Source organism: Perca flavescens, chromosome 12 (genome assembly GCF_004354835.1).
Source record: "Perca flavescens isolate YP-PL-M2 chromosome 12, PFLA_1.0, whole genome shotgun sequence".
NCBI lineage: Eukaryota > Metazoa > Chordata > Actinopteri > Perciformes > Percidae > Perca > Perca flavescens.
Window position 1 is genome coordinate 9762335 of NC_041342.1, and position 25060 is coordinate 9787394.

At 40.3% G+C, this 25060-nt stretch overlaps 1 protein-coding gene across 1 annotated transcript in view; it reads left to right on the forward strand.

Moving 5' to 3' along the window:
• The first annotated feature begins 17578 nt into the window (after positions 1 to 17578).
• The window catches only part of lig1 (ligase I, DNA, ATP-dependent), a 70019-nt gene continuing 62537 nt past the window's right edge, over positions 17579 to 25060 (forward strand). The window contains exons 1-3 of the mRNA XM_028593586.1: positions 17579 to 17770; positions 18549 to 18617; positions 24144 to 24327. Coding sequence (XP_028449387.1) covers positions 17754 to 17770; positions 18549 to 18617; positions 24144 to 24327 — 270 coding nt within the window. The 5' untranslated portion in view covers positions 17579 to 17753. The remainder of the gene's footprint in view (positions 17771 to 18548; positions 18618 to 24143; positions 24328 to 25060) is intronic.

Genomic DNA, 25060 nt, shown 5'->3' on the forward strand with positions numbered 1-25060 from the left:
AAAAAAGAGGATGACAATCTCGGTGGAAAGCCAATTCCCGTCTACCTAAATTGCCCCTCAGGGAATGTGAAGTTTGATTATGCCCAGGCAGAAGTCGTTCATTATATTTGTTTTTGTTTTTTTACATCCAAAGCTTCTGTTGGTTGATAGACTGGGCTAATATCTGCCACAGAAACACTACACAGTCAATAAGGCAGAGAGACGGTTTTCTTCTTCCAACTCTGTGTTTATATTACATCTTTAACAGTAATATTCCCCTGACAACGCTGCTCGCCTCGATATGTGTGTGTGTGTGTGTGTGTGTGTGTCTTTGTGTGGGTGGTGGGTGGTGTGTGTGTGTGTGTGTGTGTTGAATGTGTGCAAAGATATATGTCTGTGTAAACTGATCAGCAGCAGTGTTTTTTTAATTTTGTGTGTGTGTGTGTGTGTGTGTGGCGTCTTGCACTTCTATCTCTGAGAGGACTAATATGAGTTTTGCTAGTAGAGTTTGGGAAAATGTTTTGGACATTTTTGCTGGTGCTCACAGCTTCAAATGGCTGTTTGTTGAAGCATGTGTAAGCAGACATATCAATGTCCACACAAGGTCCACATTCTGGAGCATTCAATAGTATCACACCATCTTTACTAGCAAGCTTTGCTCAGTTGCCATTAAAGTGCCGATTGTCAAACCTCTTATTTCTCTCGTACATGCTGTCTGAGGACAACTGAGAAAACTGAGCATCTAATGATAAAGCGAAGAAAAAATGAATTTGACAAAAATGTGAAACTGGACGCCTGGATAGCTCAGTTGGTAGAGTGGGTGCCCATATATAGAGGTTTACTCCTCAACGCGACGGGCCCAGTTCGACTCCGGCCTGCGGCCCTTTGCTGCATGTCGTTCCCTCTCTCTCTCACTCCTTTCATTTCTTCAGCTGTCCTGTCAATAAAGGCCTAAAAATGCCCCAAGAAATAAATGTGAAACTATTTCTTACAGAAATAGGTTTTCAGGTCTTGGTATCAGGGGCGATTCTAGGATGAAACCTTTAGGGTGGCTCAGCCACTAATGAGAATGTGACACAGATAAAGTGCCTTGCAAAAGTGTTAAACCCCCCTGCTAAATCAGTAATTTCATCAGCCTATAATCTCTGAGCTAGCTACTGAACAACAACGTCAGCTAACGTTTTTTTGACACTATTAACACTATTGATGGAACTAAACCAGACACTATAAGTCACAGTAATAACGACAAAATTTGACACAATTTTGTAACATTAAGCAATTTTAGTTTCTTACGTTTCAATTTGGGTTCTAATCTGCGCAATGAAATTACCAACTTCTTCTTCTCTAGGGACTACCAACGTTAAACTTCACAACCACACTCCTGCTCTCCCTCAGACAGATCAGATAGAGACTCAGCCAAAGGCGGGAGTCTGGCACAACCACCTCTGACTGGCCAAAACTACATTTCTGTTGACCCATTCCTTGACTGGTTGACTGTTACAAGTGCATAGCATTGGTGACAGTGACACAGGACATTAAACCTGTTTCAAGCCCTTTGAACCTGTAATTGTTTGTCCTCTGTCATTAACAGACAAGTTTGCAAACTCTTTTTAGGGCTAAAAAGGGTCTAAAATCGCCCATGCTTGTTATTATGGTTACGGTTAAAATTAGGCCTATGGTAGGGTAAGGGTTGTAGTTGTAATGGTTAAAGGACCATACCAGTGTTACCATGCATGGATTACATAACTCTAGCAGGTTAGGGTTAGAAAAGAAACATGGTTTGCATAATAAACATCAGTGATATATGGTACTCTTAATACATTATAAATGGGCTTAAAACATGCAAAAGGAATGCTACAGTCTACTAAGATTAAATGATATAAATTAGGGTCCTTACAATATGTCCAAATCTTTGTGTGTGTGTGTGTGTGTGTGTGTGTGTTTGGTTTCAGGCTTTTTGCATGTGACCCAAGGTCCCCTGGCTGCTAAAAGCACAACATTCAACTCAATTAGTGGCATGCATAATTGATAGCTGTCTGGGAGAGTATTTGTATTTACACTGGAATTAAAAGCCTCCGGTGTCAGCTATCGCATCTGATGGGCGATAAGTGTGTGTGTGTGTGTTTGTGTGTGTGTGTGTGTGTGTATGTTCTAGGGGAGGAATGTATAGAGATACATTTATATCATAAGCCTAAATGGATTGCTGCTGGGAGCTTCCCAGTCTGTCTCCTTCTCAGCTGCAGTGAAAACTAAATCACAGCTAATCCACCTACACACACAGCAGCGGGACTTTGTTGGGGTTAAGTCGTCCAGAATGATCTTGTAGCCTACTTCTGACTAAAATCACTTTGTAAAACATACTCCATTTATGTATTAATTGTTGTCACCGTTTGTTTCCAATTAGGGCTGGGTTATTAATTTGAAATGTCTGATACTAGCTTGGATCTTGGATAATTTGGCACCAAAACTTAACTAAGATAGCCTATGTGAACCATATATATGATATGATTTGTTCTACAAAATCCTTTAACAAAACAAGTACTCAAATCTTAAAGGTATAGTTTGTCATTTTGGGAAATACTGGTATTTGCTGTCTTGCCAAGAGTTAGATGAGTAAGATGTACGTTTAATATTAGCATAATTTGCTCATTAGCATCAAGAAACAGCCGGTCTAGCTCTGTGCAGTCGTCTCTAAACAGTCAATCTATAAACACCAGGACAAACTGGGCTATTAGAATATTTGTGCTGCAGTGATCACTTGAATGTAAAAAAATGTATGGGACCATAAAGACAAATTAATTAAAAAATAAATAAAACGGAAATTGAATCTCACAGATATGTATTGATATCACACATAAAGCAATGCAACTCAAGCATTTCTGCTGTCTAAAAGAGTTATCCTATGTCATGGGAGTCAAATAAACACGTCGAATAAACATTATAACTTAAACAGTGGACACAATATTTACATTTCTTCAAAAAAAGAATCCAGACACTTTTGCCCTCATGACATTCACTTATGCCAATACTCTAAATAGTAATGCCATATTTATTGATATAACACACACAGCAATGCTACATCAGCAGTTGTGTTTGTCTAAAACAGTTCTCCTATGTTGATTAATGGCTTTAATGATAGATACAACTCAAACAATTAGTGCCTTCATGGATTCATTGATTGAAGGAAAACTATTTTGATCATCAATTAATGATTGGGCATTTTTCAAGCAAACATGTCAAAACATTTTCTGATATTAATGCCTCAAAAGTGACGATTTGTAAAATATAGTTTTGTATTGCTCTGGGAGATTAAAATGGGGATTTTTCATTATTTACAGACATCAACTCATCAATAATGGGAGAAATCATTAGTTGCAGCCGTAGAGATATATATATATATATATATATATATATATATATATATATATATATGGATGATGAAAAGGGTTGTTGGTCACATTTCTGTTGCTCAGCTAAGTGATTGGACCAAGAAATTGATTCATCACAACTTTTAAGAAAACAATTATTGGGAGGATTTTCTTTCAAGAGTTGAGATTTTCTTTTGTGTGCAGTATTTTTCTCAAAAGGCATCGCAAATAGTCAGCTTAAGAACTGTATTTTGTTATATTGGGGAGAAAGGGAGGGATGTAGGAGGCGGGGGGGGGGGGGGGAGGGAGTGTATGTGGTTGGGATACAGGGTTTAAGATTCGTCCATCCATCCATCCTTCAGTCCTCCCAGACTCGGAGAGGGCCGGCAGACACACTGATCATTGTTATTCATCTTACGGAGCTTTTTCCAACCCCTGCTCCAAACCAAGGTAACAGGACCAATTGAACTATAACACTTATACAGGAGTCTTTAATTAGCTCGCTCTTTGTAAACGAGAGGATTGTAAGGGAGAATTCTCGTAAGTGATTATTTGAATTAGATCTGGAATTTGTGTCCTTTAAAAAAAAGAATCCCCTCTCTGTCGACCTCTCTGTGCTTGACTGACATGCTGATTCTTACTCGTTGTTTTTAATTGTAGCATTCAAAGTAATTCTGGCTATCATTAGATTGATGGGGGGGATTTAGATTTTGCTTGTTCAGGCATTTAGCTGGCACTGGTATCCAGTAGAACAAGCTTCAATTTGTAGTTAACCAACAAAACAAAGAAAAAGAAACACTCAATTTAACTCTCATTTGTTTGCAAGCCTGTTTCAGCGTCATTGCATTTTTATTATTGTGTCATGTTTTAATTAGTTTTTCGTTTAGGCCTTTTGAAAGCAGAATCAGATTTTGTCTAAATGGCGCCCTAAAAAAGTAGAATGTCTTTGGCTCAGCTGATAATGTCCCTGTGACCCTGCAATGATCATGTGGGAGTGGATTGCTGCATGGGAAAAGGAAATAAAATAACCGCTAAGGGGAGACATCGTTTTTTGTTGTTGCTCCAAGATAAGAGAATATTACAGCTGGTGGAAGAGGACTTATAGTATAGGAGAGGAGACATCATTCAGTGGGGGAAAAGGGTTATGTGAAGTACTTCTCGGAGAGATTAGTTTTCAGCCTTCCAGGGAAGATGGTGGCTGCCTCGGCTGCTCCAAATCACCAGGGAAGGTCATTGTGTCTGCGGGTGCACCATGTGTGTGTTTATGGGATGAAATTGTAGGAAAAAAAATATAGAAAACACTAAACAGTATCTGCAGGGAAGCAATGCTTTGACAAATTTACTGTTACTGCAAATGAGTCTGATTAGTAAAGTAGTAGATGTGATTTCAAGAACATTATGAGGCGAGATATATAAACCTTATATCTATTCACAACGATGTTGATAGCGATGTAATGTACAGTCTGGAGATCAGGAGACTTTGTTCTTTAGGCTTAGATCTGTCATTACAATAAACGTGTGTGAAGATGATTTCATTTTTTATAAGTGATTAAGTGCAGAAGTTGCTGCAATCAGTCACATCTGTGCCTTGTTGTGATGGCAAATGTAACACTGCATGACAGCTAATTAATATTTCTTTTACTGTAAGTGGTTGTCTTTTTTTTTTCTTTTCTTGCCTCTCTCATTTCACTCTGATGACTTTTTTGATGGAGTTTTTGTGTTTGTATTGTGTGCTGTTTTCTCAGATGCAGTACAGCTGTAGCTCTTCAGCAGGACACCTTTCCTCGCCTTACTGGAGTAGAAGTAAGTGTGTGTGTGTGTGTGTGTGTGTGTGTGTGTGTTTGTCTTTGTGTGGGTGGTGGGTGTATGTGTGTGTGTGTGTGTGTGTGTGTGTGTGTGTGTGTGTGTGTGTGTGTGTGTGTGTGTGTGTGTGTGTGTGTGTTTATGTACCTTCATTCACAGCTATTTACATGTGTGTGGGTTTGTGTGGGATGTCATTTGTGTGGGATATCTTTCATATTTACGTAAGAGTTATTATATATTCATTCTGTGCAGTGTGTATTCGCCTGTAGCACAGGGGCATGATAAAAATAGATATAATCATAAGAACCAAAGCAACAGTCATCATGTCATCACTGACAAATGATGCCGCCTCCCCTCTTGACCAATCAGCAACCAATATTGTAAGGTGGCCTGTTTCAGTTTTAGCACCCCACTTTTCTCTACTTTGATTTATCATAAAAGTTTATATGGCAGGTATGGTGTCCACTACGGAGGGCCAGAGTGGACATTACTGTTACATTAATGTGTATGTTGCATTTCACTGCTGTACATGTTTAAGGTTGTGCTCATATTCAGAGCCGGATTAAATGGAAAGATTACACTAGGTATACTACATTTTTTCAGGCTCCCTCCAAATGGATACTTTGTTATTTTATAATATCCACGTTAGGAAATGTGTCTTTTAGGCCTAGCTCTTGGAATGTCTGATACATGTCCATTTTTCTAAATCAACTACAACTTGCAGCAATAACAGAAAACCGAACCAGTAGACTGCAAGTAGGCTGTATTAACTAATCCTACATCAGTATTTCTCCGTTCCGTTTTTTTCCGAAAGAAATGTTCCTTAGTTAAGTTAGGGTTAGTCTATATCCATGACGTTCCACTTCTGGGATTGCTCCAGTGCCGCCGGAAATTCCGCCAGATGTCCCTCTTTTCGGCCAGATGTCCGTTACCTTCCTCTTTCTCTGTGTTGTTGTTCTAAACTCCGGTGGATTTCTGAGGATTATGGTTAACTGCTCCTCAGATCTCTGCAGGGTAAATCCAGACAGCTAGCTAGACTATCTGTCCAATCTGAGTTTTCTATTGCACGACTAAAACAACTTTTGAACATACACACGTTCCACCAAAACAAGTTCCTTCCTGGGGCTATTTTGCAGAGGCACCGTGGCTCTGTCCGGCGCTTAACACTGCCCAAGACGATCGTGATTAGTTTAAAAATGCCAATAAACCAGAGCACGTTTTTCTCCCATCCCGGAATGCTGTGTGCACTGGCCAGACCCTCCTACCTGAAAAGTAACTAAAGCTGTCGGATAAGCACACTGGAGTAGAAGTAGCTTGTAAATGTGCATACAATGGAAATACCGGTACTCAAGTAAAGTACAGTGCAAGTACCTTGCATTTGTACTTAAAGGGGCGGTACTCAAAATACTAAAAAAACAGCAGGCCTCCACATGGCTCTCACAGACTGTTTTCCAATCGTGAAATACCTACGTTCTTTTAGAGCCACATGCAATGAAGGTCTTTCCACACCCGGAGTGACACTTCGCCTGCGTAGTCGCTTGGATCCGCGGGGTCTCACTGCGCTCCTCATGTGAACAGACGGACAGACAATGTGCCGCGAGGAAATGCCCGGCGATCAAAGTGTGGTAAACATGGAGATTCTCTGCACTGCTGTATCCCTGCTGTAGTGGTAGCCTATTATATATCCCTAATCACAGGTCGATTTATACCAAATTTTGGCAATCCTAGTCTTTGCTAACTACAGGCTGTTTGTTGATAGCTGAAGTTATCTAAATTAGCATTGTTGTAATTCTATAGCCTCATTTCAGTTCAAAATATAGTCCTACGTGATATTACCAGATAAATCCAGTCTTGTGCGGTCTGACAAGCAGAAGCCCCATGCAGGGACGTCACAGTTTCATGGGATTGCGCCCGCTTGTTGCGTCGCCTGTCATGGTGTCCATATACGCGTTGTTTTCATGGGTGGGATCGCCCCACTTCCCAGCCATTCCCAGCATTGCACGCTAGTGGGCTTGCCACCAGTTTCTCTTCAATTACCACTGATAAGCAAAGAAGACAGTCTCCACCCTCCTACAACCACGATGGCTGCTCCCGGCTTGTTCAGAATACGACCTCGTATTTACCAAAAATAGTTCACTGAAACCTGTTTCTGAAAACATTTTAAGTGGGAAATAGGCCATGCTGTCTTCATTTCAGATCAATAGATGTCAGTTTAAAAGATTTTCATCAGCTTTTGAAAGGCGGCGGGCCAAGCCCGCACGCCACATTTGCATAAAGTTGACTGGATTCAACTTTATGCAAATGAGGAGCGGGTGACTCAACGCCCCGCTGCTCCAAAGTCGCTACCAGATAAGAACGCATTGCACGGCTGCTCCCACAGAAATGAATGGGAAGCAATGAATGACTTATATGCTATATATTTACTAGGGCTGTCAAAATTAACGCGTTAATTTTTGCGTTAATTTTTTAATATTTAACTCGTTAAAAAAAATTTACGAAATTAACGCAGCTGTGTTTGTTTACTTCATGTGGCGGCTGAGAAACGTAATACGTCTCCATAACACCAGGCGGGGCTACTCTGTATTGCTGCCCAAGTAATGAAAACCGGCAGCTGATTGGACGAACGCGTCACATGGGTTTGTTTTCTCCGGATATTGAGAGCCAGACTCTCATGGCGGCTGTTCAGAATACGATCTCATATTGTACTAAGATAGTTCACTGAAACATGTTTCTGAAAACATTTTAAGCAAGAAATAGGCCGTGCAGTTGCTGAATCTGTCTTCATTTCAGCTCAACAAAGGTCAGTTTAGAAGATTTTCGTCAGATTTTGAGAGACTAGTCACGTCACCTCACTCCGCTCGCCATTTCCGGGTGAGTCCCAACTGCCCTGCCGCCAACTGAACATAGGCTCGTTGGAGATGAACTGCGCCTCGCCTGTAAAGTAGACAAGAGCAGGCGACAGCAGCCGGGGACGGTGACAAAAATCTGCTCTCAAGTCAGACAGTTTCTAGCCGTTTCCAGCAGCCTTCAGCAGGACTAAATAAGCCAAATTGTTGCTGCTGTTGTTCTGAAAGATATTAAACATTCTGAACTTAGCAGAACCTTTCCTTGTTTGTTTTTTTCTTCATATTTGCAAAGTTAAATGATTTAACATTTAAATATCCATTATTATAAGCTTCAGTCTCAATTTAAAAAAGCAATTAATCGCAATTAATTACAGCAAATTGTGCAATTAATTAGTTAATTTTTTTTAATCGATTGACAGCCCTAATATTTACATACATATTTCTTTACTGCTATATTGTTGTGCTGAATGTCAAGTGCAGCCCGTTTAGGTACTGTACTTGAGTAAATGTACTTAGTTACATTCCACCACTGATGCTAGCTAAGCGCAGAGCTAATCACTATTGTAAATCATCTTGACCCACACTGAATTTCCAAAAAATATTTGTTACTAACTTAAGACAGGAAATAAGATTATAAGTTCTATGTTTGTTTGAAGAAACAGGATGTGAGGTGCATACACTCCATAAAGGTAAAAAAAAAAAAAGTCTAAATGAAAAATTTACAGATATCTGTTTTGCTGCAGAAACTTAGACCTTTGTAACAAATAATCACGTTGTGAACTCAACATAATGAGCTTGAAATTGTTTTCTCGTAATGAAGGAGTGATTAGTTTGTGCTCACAGGAAAACAAAAGCTTCATGATCACAAACAAAAAGATAATGGAAGAAATAATTACACATTCTCTGTGTCCTCATTGGTACTAGATAAAGTTTTGCATAATTACTCATTCTTGAGTGGTAAAATGTTTATTTTCCCCATGTTTTAGCAACATCCAAGTAATATGCCATCTGTGACACATTGTTGAATATAAAAAAAAGGACAAACAAAGACTTGATGTGGAATAAGAAGGAAGGAATCTCTGCACATTAGCATCTGATGAGACCTGGAGTACATAGTTATATCCAGAGCTTTTTACTTACCTACTAACTAACTCAACTATTGTCATTTTGAAAATGCCATAACACTGACGTGCCATGATGGCAAGGTCCTAACTTTGAGTTTAGTATTGGGGGGGGGGTAAAGATATCCAACTATTTAGGGAGGACGCGGGACATGTCTGCATGTATTAACCCCCCCCATCACCCCTGTAAATTACGCCTATGCATGGTGGCGTAGGGGCTCCAAGGTTTCCCAAGTTCCCGGTTTGAGTCTGACTTTTGTTAAGTGGCATAACATACACCTCAAAGTACTCTAACGGAAAGGTTCAGTATTTTGGGAAATATGCTTCTTCACTTTGTTATCAAGTAGAGCAGTCAAGTAGCTACAGTAAACTAGAGGATTGATACCACTCTCATTTCTGTGTAAGTCTACAGCCAGCAGCAGGTTAGCTTAGCTTAGCATAAAGACTGGAAACGAGAAAACGGCTCTGCCCAAATGTAACAAAATCTACCTAGCAGCACCTCTAAAGCTCACTAATTAATTTGTATCGCGTTAGAGTGGTATCAACCTTCTCATCAGACGAATAAGCGTATTTACCAAAATGTTGAACTAAACCTTTAAAAAAACAAAATGCTACAAAACAGTGATGCATAACCTACCCAAGCTTCATCCAAATCTGATATGTGTTTTTCCAAGACAAACTACACAACTGACAAACAAATGAATAAGCAAGCGAACTGGCAGGGACTCATCAGTACAGCAGCGCTTAAACTTGAAGCGATAAGTAGCATTTCAGTGACTTCCCAGCAGAGATGTGGATTTGAGACTTGGTGTCTTGAACTCGAATCTACTCGACTCACCGTTTTGATAACAAAAAATAAATGACTTGAGACTCGTCTCGGACTTGTAAATGAATGGCTCGAGACTTGACTTGAGGCATGATGACTCAGATGACTTGCGTGTATTCATAAGTTTGAATGTTAGCTGATCTGAACTGTTGAATGCAATACCTGCTCATCAAGAATTTCAGCCAGACTACAACCTCAAACTTTGTTCGTCATTTGTAAACTCATTCTGATCGGTAAGCGAGATGCTTTATCTTGGGTGTAAAAATAAGTGACTTGATTTGGGACTTGCCTTAACTAAGGACTCGACTAGACTTGACTTGACATAACCTGGGCCTTGACTTGACTTGCCCCAAAAAGAACTCAAGACTTGCTTTAGACTTGGACCAAATTACTTGAGACTTACTTGGCACTTGAGCAAAGATGACTTTGATTACAACACTGCTTCCCGTCATTTACAAGACTTCCTGGTGTCTCTATAGCGATGCTCTTCCCTGACTGGGCCTACAAACCAGCCTGGTCACCAGGCTCCAGGCAGGTCCAGCTGTGGCACTTCCTGTTGGAGCTGCTGGGGCGGGGCGAGGGCGGGGCCATTGGCTGGGGAGGGGAGTGGGGCGAGTTCGTCATCCGGGACCCCGAGAGGCTGGCCAGGCTGTGGGGGGAGAGGAAGGGCAAACCGCACATGAACTACGACAAGCTCAGCCGGGCGCTCAGGTGATGGACATCAGTCGACGTATTCATAGTGACACATATACAACACACACACACACACACAAACACACACACGCCCACATGTGCACTTGCTCACACACGCACACTCGCTCACACATGCATGCACTAAACCTGTTTGAGTTGTGACTCTCTCAGATCTTCCACCCGTGTCTTTAAATTAACCCATGAGTCTCGAGTCTCTAGTATCATTAACTCAGATCAGTTGAGTCCTACTACACTTCAATCTAAAATGATAACAGCGCCACACACAAACCTCTTGCAACATTAGCGACTACTAGTCCTAGCCATCTTAGCTGCCAAAAGCTTTATAATTTACAATTTCGTAGGCAACCACAACTCCACAAGTCTACTCAAGCGACTGGGTGATCAGAGACAGTCCGAGATTAGGAATTTCCTGCAGAGCCGGAAACATTGCAAGCTCGTAGACCATGGGACTCATGAGTAATAAGCTCTTGAGTCCTTGAGTCAGTCAGTCAGTAGTGAGAATCAGCCGGCTACATTGTCATGAGTGGATTTGTAGTCTCTCCTCGAGTCAGGGTTAAAAGCAAATCCACAACATAGGTTATAGGTTTGGTGTATAGATGTAGCATATCAAAATTAGGTTGATCTATTTAAAAAAAAAAAAACATTATTTATTTATTCACTGCGGGCATTTCTCCGTTCCTGTTTCTATGTCTACATTGAAAGCCTATATATCACATCTGAAATAGTGAGTCTGCACCGAGAGAATCCATAGAACTACAGAACTTCCATTAGAGACAATGGGCTAGGACTCAGTTTCCTTGGCGATTTAGCAATACTGACTCAAGTGACTCACAACCCGGATCAGTTTAGTGAGTGACTCAGAATAACCCAACACACACACACACACACACACACACACACACACACACACACACACACACACACACACACACACACACACACACGTGCACATGCATGCACACACACAGTTCTTTAACTGTAAATGTGTGGAATCCTCCCTCTCTCTGCAGCTTCTGCCATTTGGGCATCCCATAGACATACTTTCCAGTCCAGTAGACCCAGTCAGAGTGTAGTCTGACACAGAAAACATTTGACTTCCAGATACTACTACAACAAACGCATCCTGCACAAGACCAAAGGGAAAAGATTCACCTACAAGTTCAACTTCAGCAAACTCATCCTGGTCAACTATCCAGGATACCCACCACCTCCACCACCACCACCACCACCACCTCCGAGCCATCAGGTCATCACCACATCTACACATCTCACATCACAAAGGACTTCACTGGAAACTAATGATATTAGGTTGCATATCAAATGATTAAAAGAGCAACTCGTTTGTCTTTAGGAGATACCTGTCATTTTTATTTCTCATCACATAAACTGCAATTTGATCAGTTTCCCAAAAGATGGGTTGAGTCCTTTAGAAGAGTTTTATTCCAAAACACTATAAATACAATAAAAATGGGCCAACTTTAATAGAAACAATTATTTCAACTTTATCATTTAATATAAAACTGGCTGACTTGAATAGAAATCATTACTGAAACTTTATCATTTAATATAAAATTGAGCGACTGATCCTCCAATGTAGGGGAGTCAGTGTGTTAAAGTAATATGTTCACAGGCAAACCAAGGGCTTAGGTTCCCTTCTATCCTTAAAAAAAGCACCATCATTCACAATTAAAGTAGAAAAGCGCTGTATAAGTGCAGTCTATTTAAAAATCTACCATTAGTTTTTGTAAATTGAAATCCCAGTTTGGAATAAAACTCTTTATAGCATGTATTATAATAACTTTTTTATTGTATTTCAATTTTAAATGATGCCACCAGTGTACAAAATATCAGCAGCATCTCTGAAGCGCTTGTTTCCAATTCAATTTTCAATTCAAGGGGCTTTATTGGCATGAACGTTTCAATAACAATGTTTCCAAAGTATCAGACAAAACACAATAAACAGTTATATGTACATTAACACAATATTAAGATGGGTTTATATCATTTCATGAATGTATTTTTATGGCAAATATAAAAACAAAAGTTATTAAGCAATACGAAACAAAACGTATATTCTAATAAAAATGTTAAATTTAACATTAGATATGTAGTGATACTGTCTGCTTTGCTGTGTGTTCTTAATGTTTTGTGCACACAACAAACAGTCAGACTGTATTGTATTGAAAGATCCATGTTCTCATTTCAACCATCCTTCCATCTCATCCACCATGCATCCATCCTCCAGCTGGTGCCGAGCAGCCCTCTTCCCTTTCCTCTCTTCCCAAACGAGAGCGCTCTGCCCCTGTGTGGAGGAGTGGGCTCGCTGATGGACAGAGGTAAGAACACACCCGGCAGTGATTCCCCTGCAAAGCAGCAGGGTTCAGGCATGTCTCACAGCCTCTCACAGTGAGCCTGTTATGATTTGCAAAGGCATTTATTCTGTTTTATTATCCATGTGTTGATTTTGTCTGCAGTCTGAGAGTGAATGCAAACACCAAAGGGAGATTTTTTTGCCCGAAAAACCAATTGGATATAAGAATGAAATGACAAAATATTTTTCTTATAGTCTACAAATGCTATGTAAATACCAAAACAAACAATATGTTGGTCCTGTCTGTGGCTCCTAGCCCCGAGCCCATTGGTTCCTACCATAGACATAAACTTGGGTCATAAGGTTCATGGTTCAGCTTTATAGTCCTTATACAATACAGGATTGCACAATGAGTTGTAGCCCCTTTGATGCTGCACAACAAGAAAAGGTATGAACAAATAATTAAATATGTAAATTAGAATAGAATAAAACAATAAAATAGAACAATATTAGCACTAAAGCAAGGGATAAAAAGGAAAACTGCATTATATTTACATGGAAGATAAATAAATATGGAATTTGATACGACTACTAACAACAGTGCTATATAAAGAAAAGGAAAAGATAAAATGCAAATACAAATACAAAGGGACACATTGTGAGAAAAGTATATCCATAAATTTTTTCATCTATCCATACAAACATACATGTTACTACATACAACCTAGGAAACCTGCAAACACCCATTAATGCAAACAAATATTTTTCTAAATGGCGTTGTAAAATGTAGTTTTTTTAGTAAAGGCTACTCAAACAGGAATACATTGTGTATTAGTTACATAATACACATTGTGTATTCATCACATCAGGAGGATATATTTACTTCAGGGATCGTTTCAGGAAGGAGGTTTAACAAACTCAGAGTTTTTACTAAACCTGCTTTCTGAAACGGCTCCCATGGAGGGATGTGTGGCTCATTGATGTGTTTTTAATAGTTTTTGGAAAACAGTGGAGCTCCATGGCACAGAGGAAGAAGATCCACAAACAAAACTTTTTAGGAGCAATCCATCGTTGGATCCTTTAGGCCCCTTGATTTTGTATTCAGTAAAGTAACTGCAGTATGAGCTGGATGTCAGATTGCTTTTCATCTACTTTTGCCTTTAAAATATATCACTTTTCCATTCTGCTAATACTCACTCAGCTTACATCACTTGACTCCTAACTTAAATATTTAAGTATTTAATACTTAAAATACTCATGCTGCAGATTTAAGTCCTGAAGTTTCTTTCACAAGGAAATTGCCTTTTTTCACTTTTTTCTATTTCATCGGGAAACGAGATGTGTGTGGTGGGAAATAATGCAAGGATGCAGTTCAATCCTGACCTTGAAGACACATTTTGGAGGTTTTCAAAATGAATAAATTCTGTGATATCTTTTTAGAGTCAACACCAAAGAAATGTTCTACCACTATGTACCTTGGAAATTGTAATACCGCAGGTTAATTATTTAGTATTTATTGGGTTATTGGTTGGAACTGTGGCGGTATCTACCCATCCTTCTTCATCACCATCGTCCTCTTCCCCAGCCAGTACACCTCCTGCACAACTGCAGCCATATCCGGGCTAACATTCAGCAAGCAAAGGTTTAAATGCAGCAGTGGTGGAAGAAGTATTCAGATCCTTTACTTAAGTAAAAGTACTAATACCACACTGTAAAAATACTCTGTTACAAGTAAAAGTATTTGAAAATGGTACTTAAGTCAAAGTATGGAACTATCATCAGGAAAATGTACAGAAATATCCTCACATTTTGGAAATTGGAAATGGTCCACAAGAGTTCTATCAATCAACTATCATTTCAGCTGGACTTGTGTTTTGTGTGCAAAAATCTTAAATATGTCAGATGAATGTAGTGGAGTAAAAAGTAAAATATTTGTCTCTGAAATGTAGAAGTAGAACGTGGCATGAAAAGAAAAGACTCAAGTACCTCAACATTTGTACTTAAGTACTGTAGCCTACTTGGTTAAATGTACTTAGTTACATTCCACCACTGAAATGCAATCATTGTGTCAAAGACATAATGGAAGAGGACTAGGAATGGTTTTGACTAATACATAAAATACCATCCCAGATACACAATTCAAAAATATACTCAATTAATACACTTGCAAAACAGACATTAAAAGACAGGACACAACACTAAATCTCTTTATTTGAAAGATAATGTGTGTGACGTGTCCCTTCATTGTTACCAATTATGTGGCGGTACTGGAAGAAGCCTGCCAACCAGTTCCCAACCACACAATACAGAAAATATTTTACCTGGAGAAACAGATCTCACAAGTGCCTTCACAATGAACAAATGCCTTTTGCTGTGAATGACTTGATTTATGGCCCATTCAATGCTTTACGTTCCTTCTGGAAAAGAGTTTATATATGTATGAATATTAAGCAAATGAATATGTATCTGAGCTCCTGTTGTCTTTTCCACACATGAAACTCTTGAAGACAATTTTGTTTGCACTTTGCGATTAATTTGACTCTCTTTCTGTTCCCTGACAGCAGTCCAGTCTGTGCCTCACCCCTTCCTGCTCCCGTGCTGCCTCCCTAAGTCCATCCCAACCCCCAGGGGGGCTCTCCATGGCCACTTTCCCTGCATCTCCGCCCCTGCATGTCCGGGGGCCGACATAAGGGAGGCAGGCCTCCCGCCACTCCCCTTGGCCCTCCATGTGAGCGCCAACGGCTGGCCGAACAAAGCCCTGCAGGGTGGGATCTGGACCACATCAGTCGAAGCCTGTTTAGTGGAGTGAAGCATACTGAAATTCAAGGAGAGGAGAGGAGAGCGGCGAATGATTCACAGATGGGGGAGAGAGAGTGAGGAAGAGGAACAATGTACAACAGATGGACTGCTTTGCCTCCTCAAATCTCTCAAATACTGCTTTTTTAAAGTCATTGAACAGTAGTTTATTTATTGAGTTGGGCCATGGTGTGTGTGTGTGTGTGTGTGTGTGTGTGTGTGTGTGTTTGATAGAAATACTGAGGAAGCGACTTTTCTTCTGTCAGCACTTCTTGGCACAGTAGGGGAATTGCACTTGTTAACAATTAACAACATGGTACTTGCGTTTGAGTAAATAAAGCATTGCACCCAACTTACATTATTCAGCTGTTTGTCTTGCATTCTCCCTCCTTCTTCATTACCAGAGCTGCATAAATGATGCATATAAACAGACACTGAAATTTTCATGTAAGGAGCCCAGGGTTTTTTTCGAGCCTGGTGGCCCACCAGGCCTAAGCCACTGGGATTTAGTTTTTTTAATGCATTTTTAAGACGTTCTTTTAAACTACTAGTTACAGTGGGGTGGCTCGGTTAGAAACTTTGACACGGTCATATTTTAAAATCTCCAGTTAGCTTTTAGCACTGACTTAATGTAGGGCCCTATGGAATCTGTGTTTTGCTTTTTTAAAGGAACACGCCGACTTATTGAGACTTTAGCTTATTATTATCCCCCAGAGTTAGATAAGTCCATATACATACCCTTCTCATCTCCGTGCGTGTCGTAACTCTGTCTGACGCACCCACCCTAGCCTAGCTTAGCACAGATCCTCGAGGTAACCAGGTTATTGGGAGCAGTAGGCTACATGGAGCAGAATACCTCCAGGATCTGTGCTAAGGCGGTGGGTGCGTCAGACAAAGTTACGACACGCACGGCGGTATGTAGGGTATGTATGGACTTATCTAACTCTGGGGGATACGGTGAATAAACTAAAGTCCCAATAAGTCGGCGTGTTCCTTTAAATTCTCAATTTCGCAATTCCATCCATGATTCTGTTATCGCAGAAACTATTGGGCTCTCCATTAATGCTGCCATCAATCTGTGACTGGCCCCAGCCGGGCCCTCGTCAAAAAAAGACACCTGCAACCGGGCAAAACCACTTTTCTGGGGGAAAACCTGGAGCCTTCATGTCTTCTTTGCAGCATCAGGACCAGGCGCTGATGTCTGCAGTTTGCACTCCGACACAGCAGGGGGCAGTAGCATGTTGGGCATCCCACAAACTTTTCACAACACAGCTTTTCCCGGGAAAGTGTCAGAGCAGAGATGTGTTAAAAAAATCAGATGTATCACTCTGTTACGGCACCCTAATTCCATATCAGTTTACTGGTAAAACTATAATATATGGGTTAACTTGGTTTATGTATTTATTTTAAATAAACGTTGTGATGTTATTACAATATTATATGTTTTTGTAATTTAGGTTTTACCAGGTTAGATTTTTGAAAATTGTATGTGATTATTAAATTGCATCTACGGTAATTAGACGCATAGGCTAAATTATGCTGTTTTTTTGTTTACCACATTCTGTATTCAATATGTTATCTTTAAATATTGCTAACAATATCAAGACACCTGAACATAATGAACTTCCTTACCATTTACATAAGTGAATTACAATGGTGGTATGGTATGTATCACAGTTTCACTGTTTGTCAGGGCTTACATGTTTACTTTTTCCTTTTTACACGGTGCCAAGTCTAGCAAGACTAGACCAAAATCCAAAATGACCAAGTTTGCAGAACGGGAAACGGCTCAGATCTTAGCTAACGAGTGACTCCGCGTTTCTTTTTGACGATCTTTGGCTGGGATGTCACTTTGGCGCCGAATATTTGTCATTCTGCAGCGCGGGAGTTGGTTGGTGTATTTGTATGTGGATGTTGGATCCTGTGCTGTAATTTAACCATTAGTCTTAATCTAATATCTATCAGGTTTAGGACGAATTTGAAGACAATATGCAGCGGAGCATCGCGTAAGTACAACGTTGATAACTAGGAATGGTTTGTATTTAGCCAGCTATTGGTGGTTGCGTTAGCTTGGTCAGAGAAGGATCTTTGGCTTGGTGACTGCTTGAATCTTTATTAGCTAGCAGTTAACGTTAACTAACTAAACCTAACATCAGCTAACGTTAGTTAAGTGTATTGTGAGTTGTGTTTAGGGTTCTAAAAATGCCTACAGGGATGTAATATTAGCTGTGTTTTAGGGCTAACTAAGTTAGCATTAGTATGCATTAGTCTGCAACGTCTGATGGGGTAAAGGATTCACTCTTTGCTTTAACAGTGGAAACATATCTCAATCTGCGTACTTGGTATTCAGAAACGCCATACTCTCAACTATTGTCATATAACGTATCGTTACTGTGTGTGCTAACTTTAACGTTAACACTGAACCTTAACCGTTAGCTAGCTTATTTGTTTTGACACAACGGAAGGAAAGGTTTGAGCAGATCCAGACAAAAATACCGTAACACTAAGCTTACATAACGTTAGCTAAATAAGGCTCTCTAACTTTAACTTTTGTCTGCTAAATTAGCAGATGACCATCAGCTACGCACTTAAAGTTAACGTAATTCTGACCGTTGAGCTAACTTACCAGCCCACTAACCTAAAGTTACACACACATCAGCTTTCATCGGCAAAATATACTGTTTTAATGACTGTATTACTTTTTTTTTTAATGATACACTGGTGTTAAGCATGCTAACGCCCGTTAGGCCATTAACGTTAACTGTTCTCTTCCTCCTCCATCAGATCCTTCTTTCAGCCCAAGTGCAAAGACAAGGATATGCAGAAGAAATCCACAGATGGACCAGTGAAAAAGTAAAACCTTTTTTTTTTTTTTCAATCACACAGAATAGGAGGTTGTTACAAAGGGTTAAATTGGGATTTGGGAATTGTTATATATGGATTGGGGCTCTGTTGCCATAGGTGCACTTGTATGTGCATAGACTAAAAAATCTGATTGACATTATCAGAGAGGGTTTAGAACCATGGATGTTTATTAATAACTGAGGTGCCCCAACTTGGTCGTTTCCCGTATCTGTGTCAGGTGAGTGTAAGAAGTGAACGGGAACACAGATTATGAGCGATTCTTTCGCCCCATAGTTACAAAAGTAAATATTGGACCCTTTTTTTTTTAACATATCTCCCGAACTTTTTCACACACACTTTTTTTTTTTGAGAAGGACAGATAAGGAGAATATGAACTTTGTTCCAGACCTGTTTCTGTCTCTGCAACAAACTCTTGTGAGATCTGGACACAAGGCTAAACAACCATCAACTAAGGTTCACAAACGCCACAGATAAAAAAAAAAAAAAAAAAAAAAAGGTTGTCATGCTAGATATGGCTTCAAGTTTAAATGTGTAAATATTTAATGTTGGCTAAAGAAAATATGATTAAATGATGCAAATATAACTTTTCATCTATCTGCACAACGTTCACTACACTTACAAACGATGCAACGCCCACACATAAGACAGGAAGTGTAGTATATACCATTTCATACCATTGGCGCAGCTTGAAATGTGCCATCTTTAGTTGTAGAGTCTTTGATATCATTTGACAAACTGTAAATAAAATATAACAAGGTGAGACAACAGTCTGCTCTGAACACTTAAACACTAACCAAAGTTATAGTATAATTTTGTAAAAGCCTAACATTGTTAAAGGGGTGATAGAATGCAAAACCGATTTTACCTTGTCATAGTTGAATAATGACAGTTCAGTGGATAAATAGGACATACATAGAAGCTCAAAATCCCATTGACAACCCTTTACTATGAAAATCTCATATTTTGAAACTGCCGCTGAAAACGGGCTGGAAGTTTACGTAAGCATCCCAAGACCTGTACCTTTGTCAAGCCCATGGGTGTATTAAGAGAACGGTCACACCCCAACATTTACATAGGCTACACAACTGAATCTAGGTCGCGCAGATCTCTGCTATTCCATTACAAAATTCACATCTGAAACTTTTTTATGCAAGAAATCAACTATGTAGAGGTCAAATATGGGCCGTTTTACGAAAATTGATGTCTAATTGCAATTTTTTTCCAACTGTGTGTCAGAGTTCAGTGGCCGGTGCTGCCTGTGTAGCTGCCTCGCTGCCTGGCCTGTTAGCTTTGTAAGACCTTGGGATAGCTGTGATATAAGTACCGTGACGAAATTCAAACTGTAAATATAGCTACTATAGTTATGCCGAAAGTGTAGCTAGCTAGCAGCGATCTTTTCCCATTCTATTGAATGGGACATATAGCTCGCTAGCTGCTCCTCCTAACAAAACAAGTGACGTTCATAAAAATGCCTTACATTGAAAACGAACACAACGTTAGCTTTGTAAGACATTGGGGTAGATGTTAAATAAGTGGCGTAAGTTTACGTTAATCTTGATCGCTATAGCTACGCGAGTACTTTCGATAGAAAAAACCCCGACCCAGATCAGTGCAGGTAACACGGAGAAGCTGCAGCTACGTACTACAAGCGTCCCCTGAGCTAAAAGCGGCGGTCGCGGGGCAAGTTTTAGAGTGCCTTTGTGCCTCTTAACAGACACAATATGCAATTAATATGTCTGTGCCACAAGAACAGGGCCCTTACGTGTCAACAAGATGCGTTTTCAACTCAGACATTGTTTAAATTCACCTACCCTGGTTCCTGTCTCAATCCTGCCAGTAGCTAGCTTGCCCTGCTAGCTGATAGCCGTTAGCTGCCGTTTGGTGAGTGTATTCAGACAGGCTTCTGTGATAATCATCCCAATAACAATCCACGGAGCGGTGGTGGTGTGGCTATGTCCTCCAGAGGACAGGTCATGTCACGTCTTGAAGTGTATTCCCCCCTAAAAAAAAACAATAGTGCTGTAGTAGCTGTTAGCTGCTAGCTGCCCTCCGGTGAGTGTGTACAGCCAGATAGCTGTTAGCCGTTAGCTGCTAGCTGCCGTCCGGTGAGTGTATTCAGCCAGGCATCTGTGATAATCATCCCAATAAAAATCCACGGAGCGCCCGGTGGTGTGGCTATGTCCCCCAGTTACTGAAGGCTACCTTTAGCTTGTGCTTGGAGCAGCAAGTTCATCTGCCTGTTTCCCCTCTGTCAGTCTCGTTCTTTCCAACTCTTGAGGCTAGTTCTTCGCCTGTATACTCTGGTTCGAATAAATAAGGATGACCATCAAACGCAAAAGGCTCTTCCGTGTGTTGCATATCTGCTATATTCTTCATACTCCAAGCTTCTTCCGTTATAAACAACTCCGCTTTTCACTCTTCACACACACTACGCTCCAATCTGCAAATGACTGTTTACCTTTTTCTGCTACAACTGAATTCCCAGGAGACCGCGCGATGCAACAGCTAGGCTTCAGTAACGCTATTACTGTGCAAGCCACAGACATCGTTTATCCCGTTTCCATGTAGTTACATAGTCACTGATATGGTCATAACCACTACAGTGCTCAATTACCTATTTTGAGGGGGAAATAATCTAAACTTTTCGCTGCAAAGGCATGATCTGTCCTATGCAGGATATCCACCAACCCACCGGGCGCTCCGTGGATTTTTATTGGGATGATTAGCACAGATGCCTGGCTGAATACACTCTCCGGACGGCAACTAGCAGCTAACGGCTAGCAGCTATCTGGCTGTACACACACTCACGAGGGGCTGCTAGCAGCTAACAGCTACTACCGCAATATTGTTTTTTTTTTTTTTTAGGGAATACACTTCAAGACATGACATGACCTGTCCTCTGGAGGATATAGCCACACCACCACCGCTCCGTGGATTGTTTTTGGGATGATTATCACAGAAGCCTGTCTGAATACACTCACCAAACGGCAGCTAGCAGCTAACGGCTATCAGCTAGCAGGGCAAGCTAGCTACTGGCAGGATCGAGACAGGGACCAGGGTAGGTGAATTTAAACCATGTCTGAGTTGAAAACGCATCTTGTTGACACGTAAGGGCCCTGTTCTTCTGGCACAGACATATTAATTGCATTTTGTGTCTGTTAAGAGGCACAAAGGCACTCTAAAACTTGCCCCGAGCACTGCCGTTTTAGCTCAGGGGACGCTTGTAGTACGTAGCTGCAGCTTTTCAGTGTTACCTGCACTGATTTGGGTCGGGGTTTTTTCTATCGAAAGTACTCGCGTAGCTATAGCGATCAAGATTAACGTAAAAATTGGCCGGAATTCTCCTTTAATTTCAAACATACTTTTATGTTGAAACTTCAACTGACAGCTTGAATATGGGCAATTATCTCTGAATCCTAGACCTTAGTTGCTTAGTACAGCTTTTTGTAGTAGTTAAAATCAAAAGAGACTTCTGTTTCGCATCTCATAGCTGCTTTGATGATAGTGTTCATTATCTGCAGACTGTATCATCTTTAATGCATGTCTTTAAACCCTCTTTAATACTCTTGCGTTTATGTAATGGTCTTTTCATCATTGCTTTGACCTCTCTTTTATGACTCACTCAGCAGTGATTTTATATGTCTGACACTCTGTTGTATTCTACTGCTCTTGCTATTGACTTGATCCTTACTAGAATACATATTATAGAATGTTGTGGCTGTGCTTTTGAACGCTACTAGGGTACTCTACTACTATACTAGATACTCGGTTTTCAAAGCTGATACCAACACTAGGGCTGGGCGATATATCGATATAAAAAATATATCGATATATTTTTAAATGAGATATGGAATTAGACCATATCGCATATATCGATATAGTTCAAATGTGATCCTTGCTCCCATAGATATATACACAGATGTCGCCTTGAGGTTCTAAACATACGTCAAAACCGCCGCCATCTTGGAACAGGGGTCCGAAGCATTCAGATCAACGCTAAAGATGCCGGACTTTTGTACTGCTTAATTATGTTCGATAGAGGAAATGAAAAGAACAAACAGCAATGAATAACATTTAACAGGTGACAATGTGTTTTATGATTATGTATGCCGCCTTGACCAGCAATCTGAGCTCCGGCGGCAGCGGGAGGCGGAGAGCTCCGTGGCGGCCGCAGCGTCTCTTCCCCGGGAAAAACACAGCTTTGCCTCGCTGCTGCGCCGGGTCCCCGCTGATCCAAATCGGACCAGCCAAAGACAGACTGGTGATCGGTAGGATCTTACACGTAGTCCAGGGCGACCTGTATGTCGATATCGGGCGGAAAGTTCCACTAAGTTTGCGGCGGCAGGCGGACGGAGAGAAGCTACAGCGGGGCAGCAGAGACCGTCTGCGGCTGCAGGATCTGGAGCTCAGTGCCCGTTAAAATTACATGTAACGCATAAATACATACAGAAATAAATAGTGGAGGAATGAGCCTGGACATTTCAGTCTGTTTTAAACTTCACCTTGAAGCAGAAACTCTTAGTTCAGAAGGGTGAAGTTTCCGTTTGGACTCAGATCTGTGAACCAATCATAATAAATATTCTTTGTATTAACACATTAATTAGTTTCTTTGTTTTGTAGTCGATAGTTCATCTTTTAGTTTACTTAAGTGGAAGCAGTATCAAGTGGAAGAATGGGACTATAAACCTAGGCTTACAGGCATGAGGCATTACATTTTGAACAAAGTAGATTATATTAATATCAAAAGCTTAATTGACCTTTGGAACGAATCACAAATATGGAGCTTTGATTTAAAAAAAGGTACTCCTGTTATACAGTATTTAGGTTTACATTTTATTATTTGAACAGCTGAGCATTTAATCATGAACCAGGTGAAGAAACCAGTTTATTATTTATTTGATTTTGCAACTGTTTCTATGAAACTACTTGTGACATGTCATATTTGATTTTGGCTTTGACTGAACATTTGCTCTCACTTTGCGGAAAAAAATATCGGGATATATATCGTATATCGATATTCAGCCAAAATATATCGGGATATGACTTTTGGTCCATATCGCCCAGCCCTAACCAACACCGATTATTAGTAGTTAATGAAACCGATAACTGATTTTTGGAACATATATGCATTTACAGTGAATGAAAATGAACCTCTTTAAATTAAGATTTTGGAATGTTACAAACTCCAACACAAAACCTTGTTTAAATGCTTTGAGTAATTATTAAATAAATGATAGTCAGATAGTGTTGTGGGCGGGACATTAAGTCCGACTCAGTGGTGAGTGAAAAAGAAGCAGAGGGACAGACACAGAGCTGTAGCCGAGCCAAAGTAGTGCACTTTTTAATTCATTAACTTTATCGGTTATCAGGCAAATAAAACGGCGATGCAGATAATCTACAAACTGCCAAAAAACGGCCCGATAATTGGCCAGGGCCGATAATTGGTCTATCCCTAAACGGTACCATATGAATGAAGCTTATGGCTTTACTTATTTCTTGTGTGCTCATCTCCAGACCTGTGAAAAGCCCTCTCAAGGTGCAGAACGGTGTTCAGAAGGCTGATTCAACCGTCACCAAGAAGGTTGCCAAACGCAGCCGTCAGATCCTGGACAGCGACGATGACGACGCTCCGGTCGTTAAAGAGCAAGTCGCCACCAAGGGACCCGGAGACAAAGAAGCTCTTGGTAAAACAGAAAAGGTAAAAGCCACTTTACACTTCCTAAATTTTGGACATTAGAGTTACTTCTCTGTAATCACAACATTTTTTTTTCTTCAAGCAAGGTTTTTTTTTTTGTGTGCATATAAAGTTTTATCGAATTCTGACATTTCCATCCAGCTTTTTTTTAAAATGTTACTGCATACGCATGTAAATACATGAATGGAAACCTGCCAGTGTGTAACCCATCACATGTTCTTAATCCTCATTGTACCCACACAAGCTGAATCTAATAGGACTGTTAGAGCTCCTGTAGGCGTATCAGGGCCTGTTGTTTATTCATTAGTGGCAAAAACACTGTCGCACAAAGACACAGTAATTGTACGGTGAATCACCATGTTGAATACATTTGTCAATAAACCACATAATGAAAAAGACCTGATTATGGGCTTTGGCTGGCTCTCCACCACCTGTTGTTTTGATCAACACCTCCTAACCGGCCCGCTCATTTAGTGCGTAATATGTCAGCAATTATTCATTATTTGCTGTTTTGAGGAAAGAGATTATGATGGATACATGGTGTTTGTCAGCACGACCTACCCCACATCACTTTATACGTGGTTTCAGTAATTGAATATCTTTTTTGTGACAAGGTACTAATACACGCACTCTTGTACCATTGGACACGGAGCACCTCCAACAGCGATAAATGTAGCGTAGCAACTGTGATCATCGGTGATTCATTTTTTTTTTTTTTTTTTTTTTTTTGGCGATT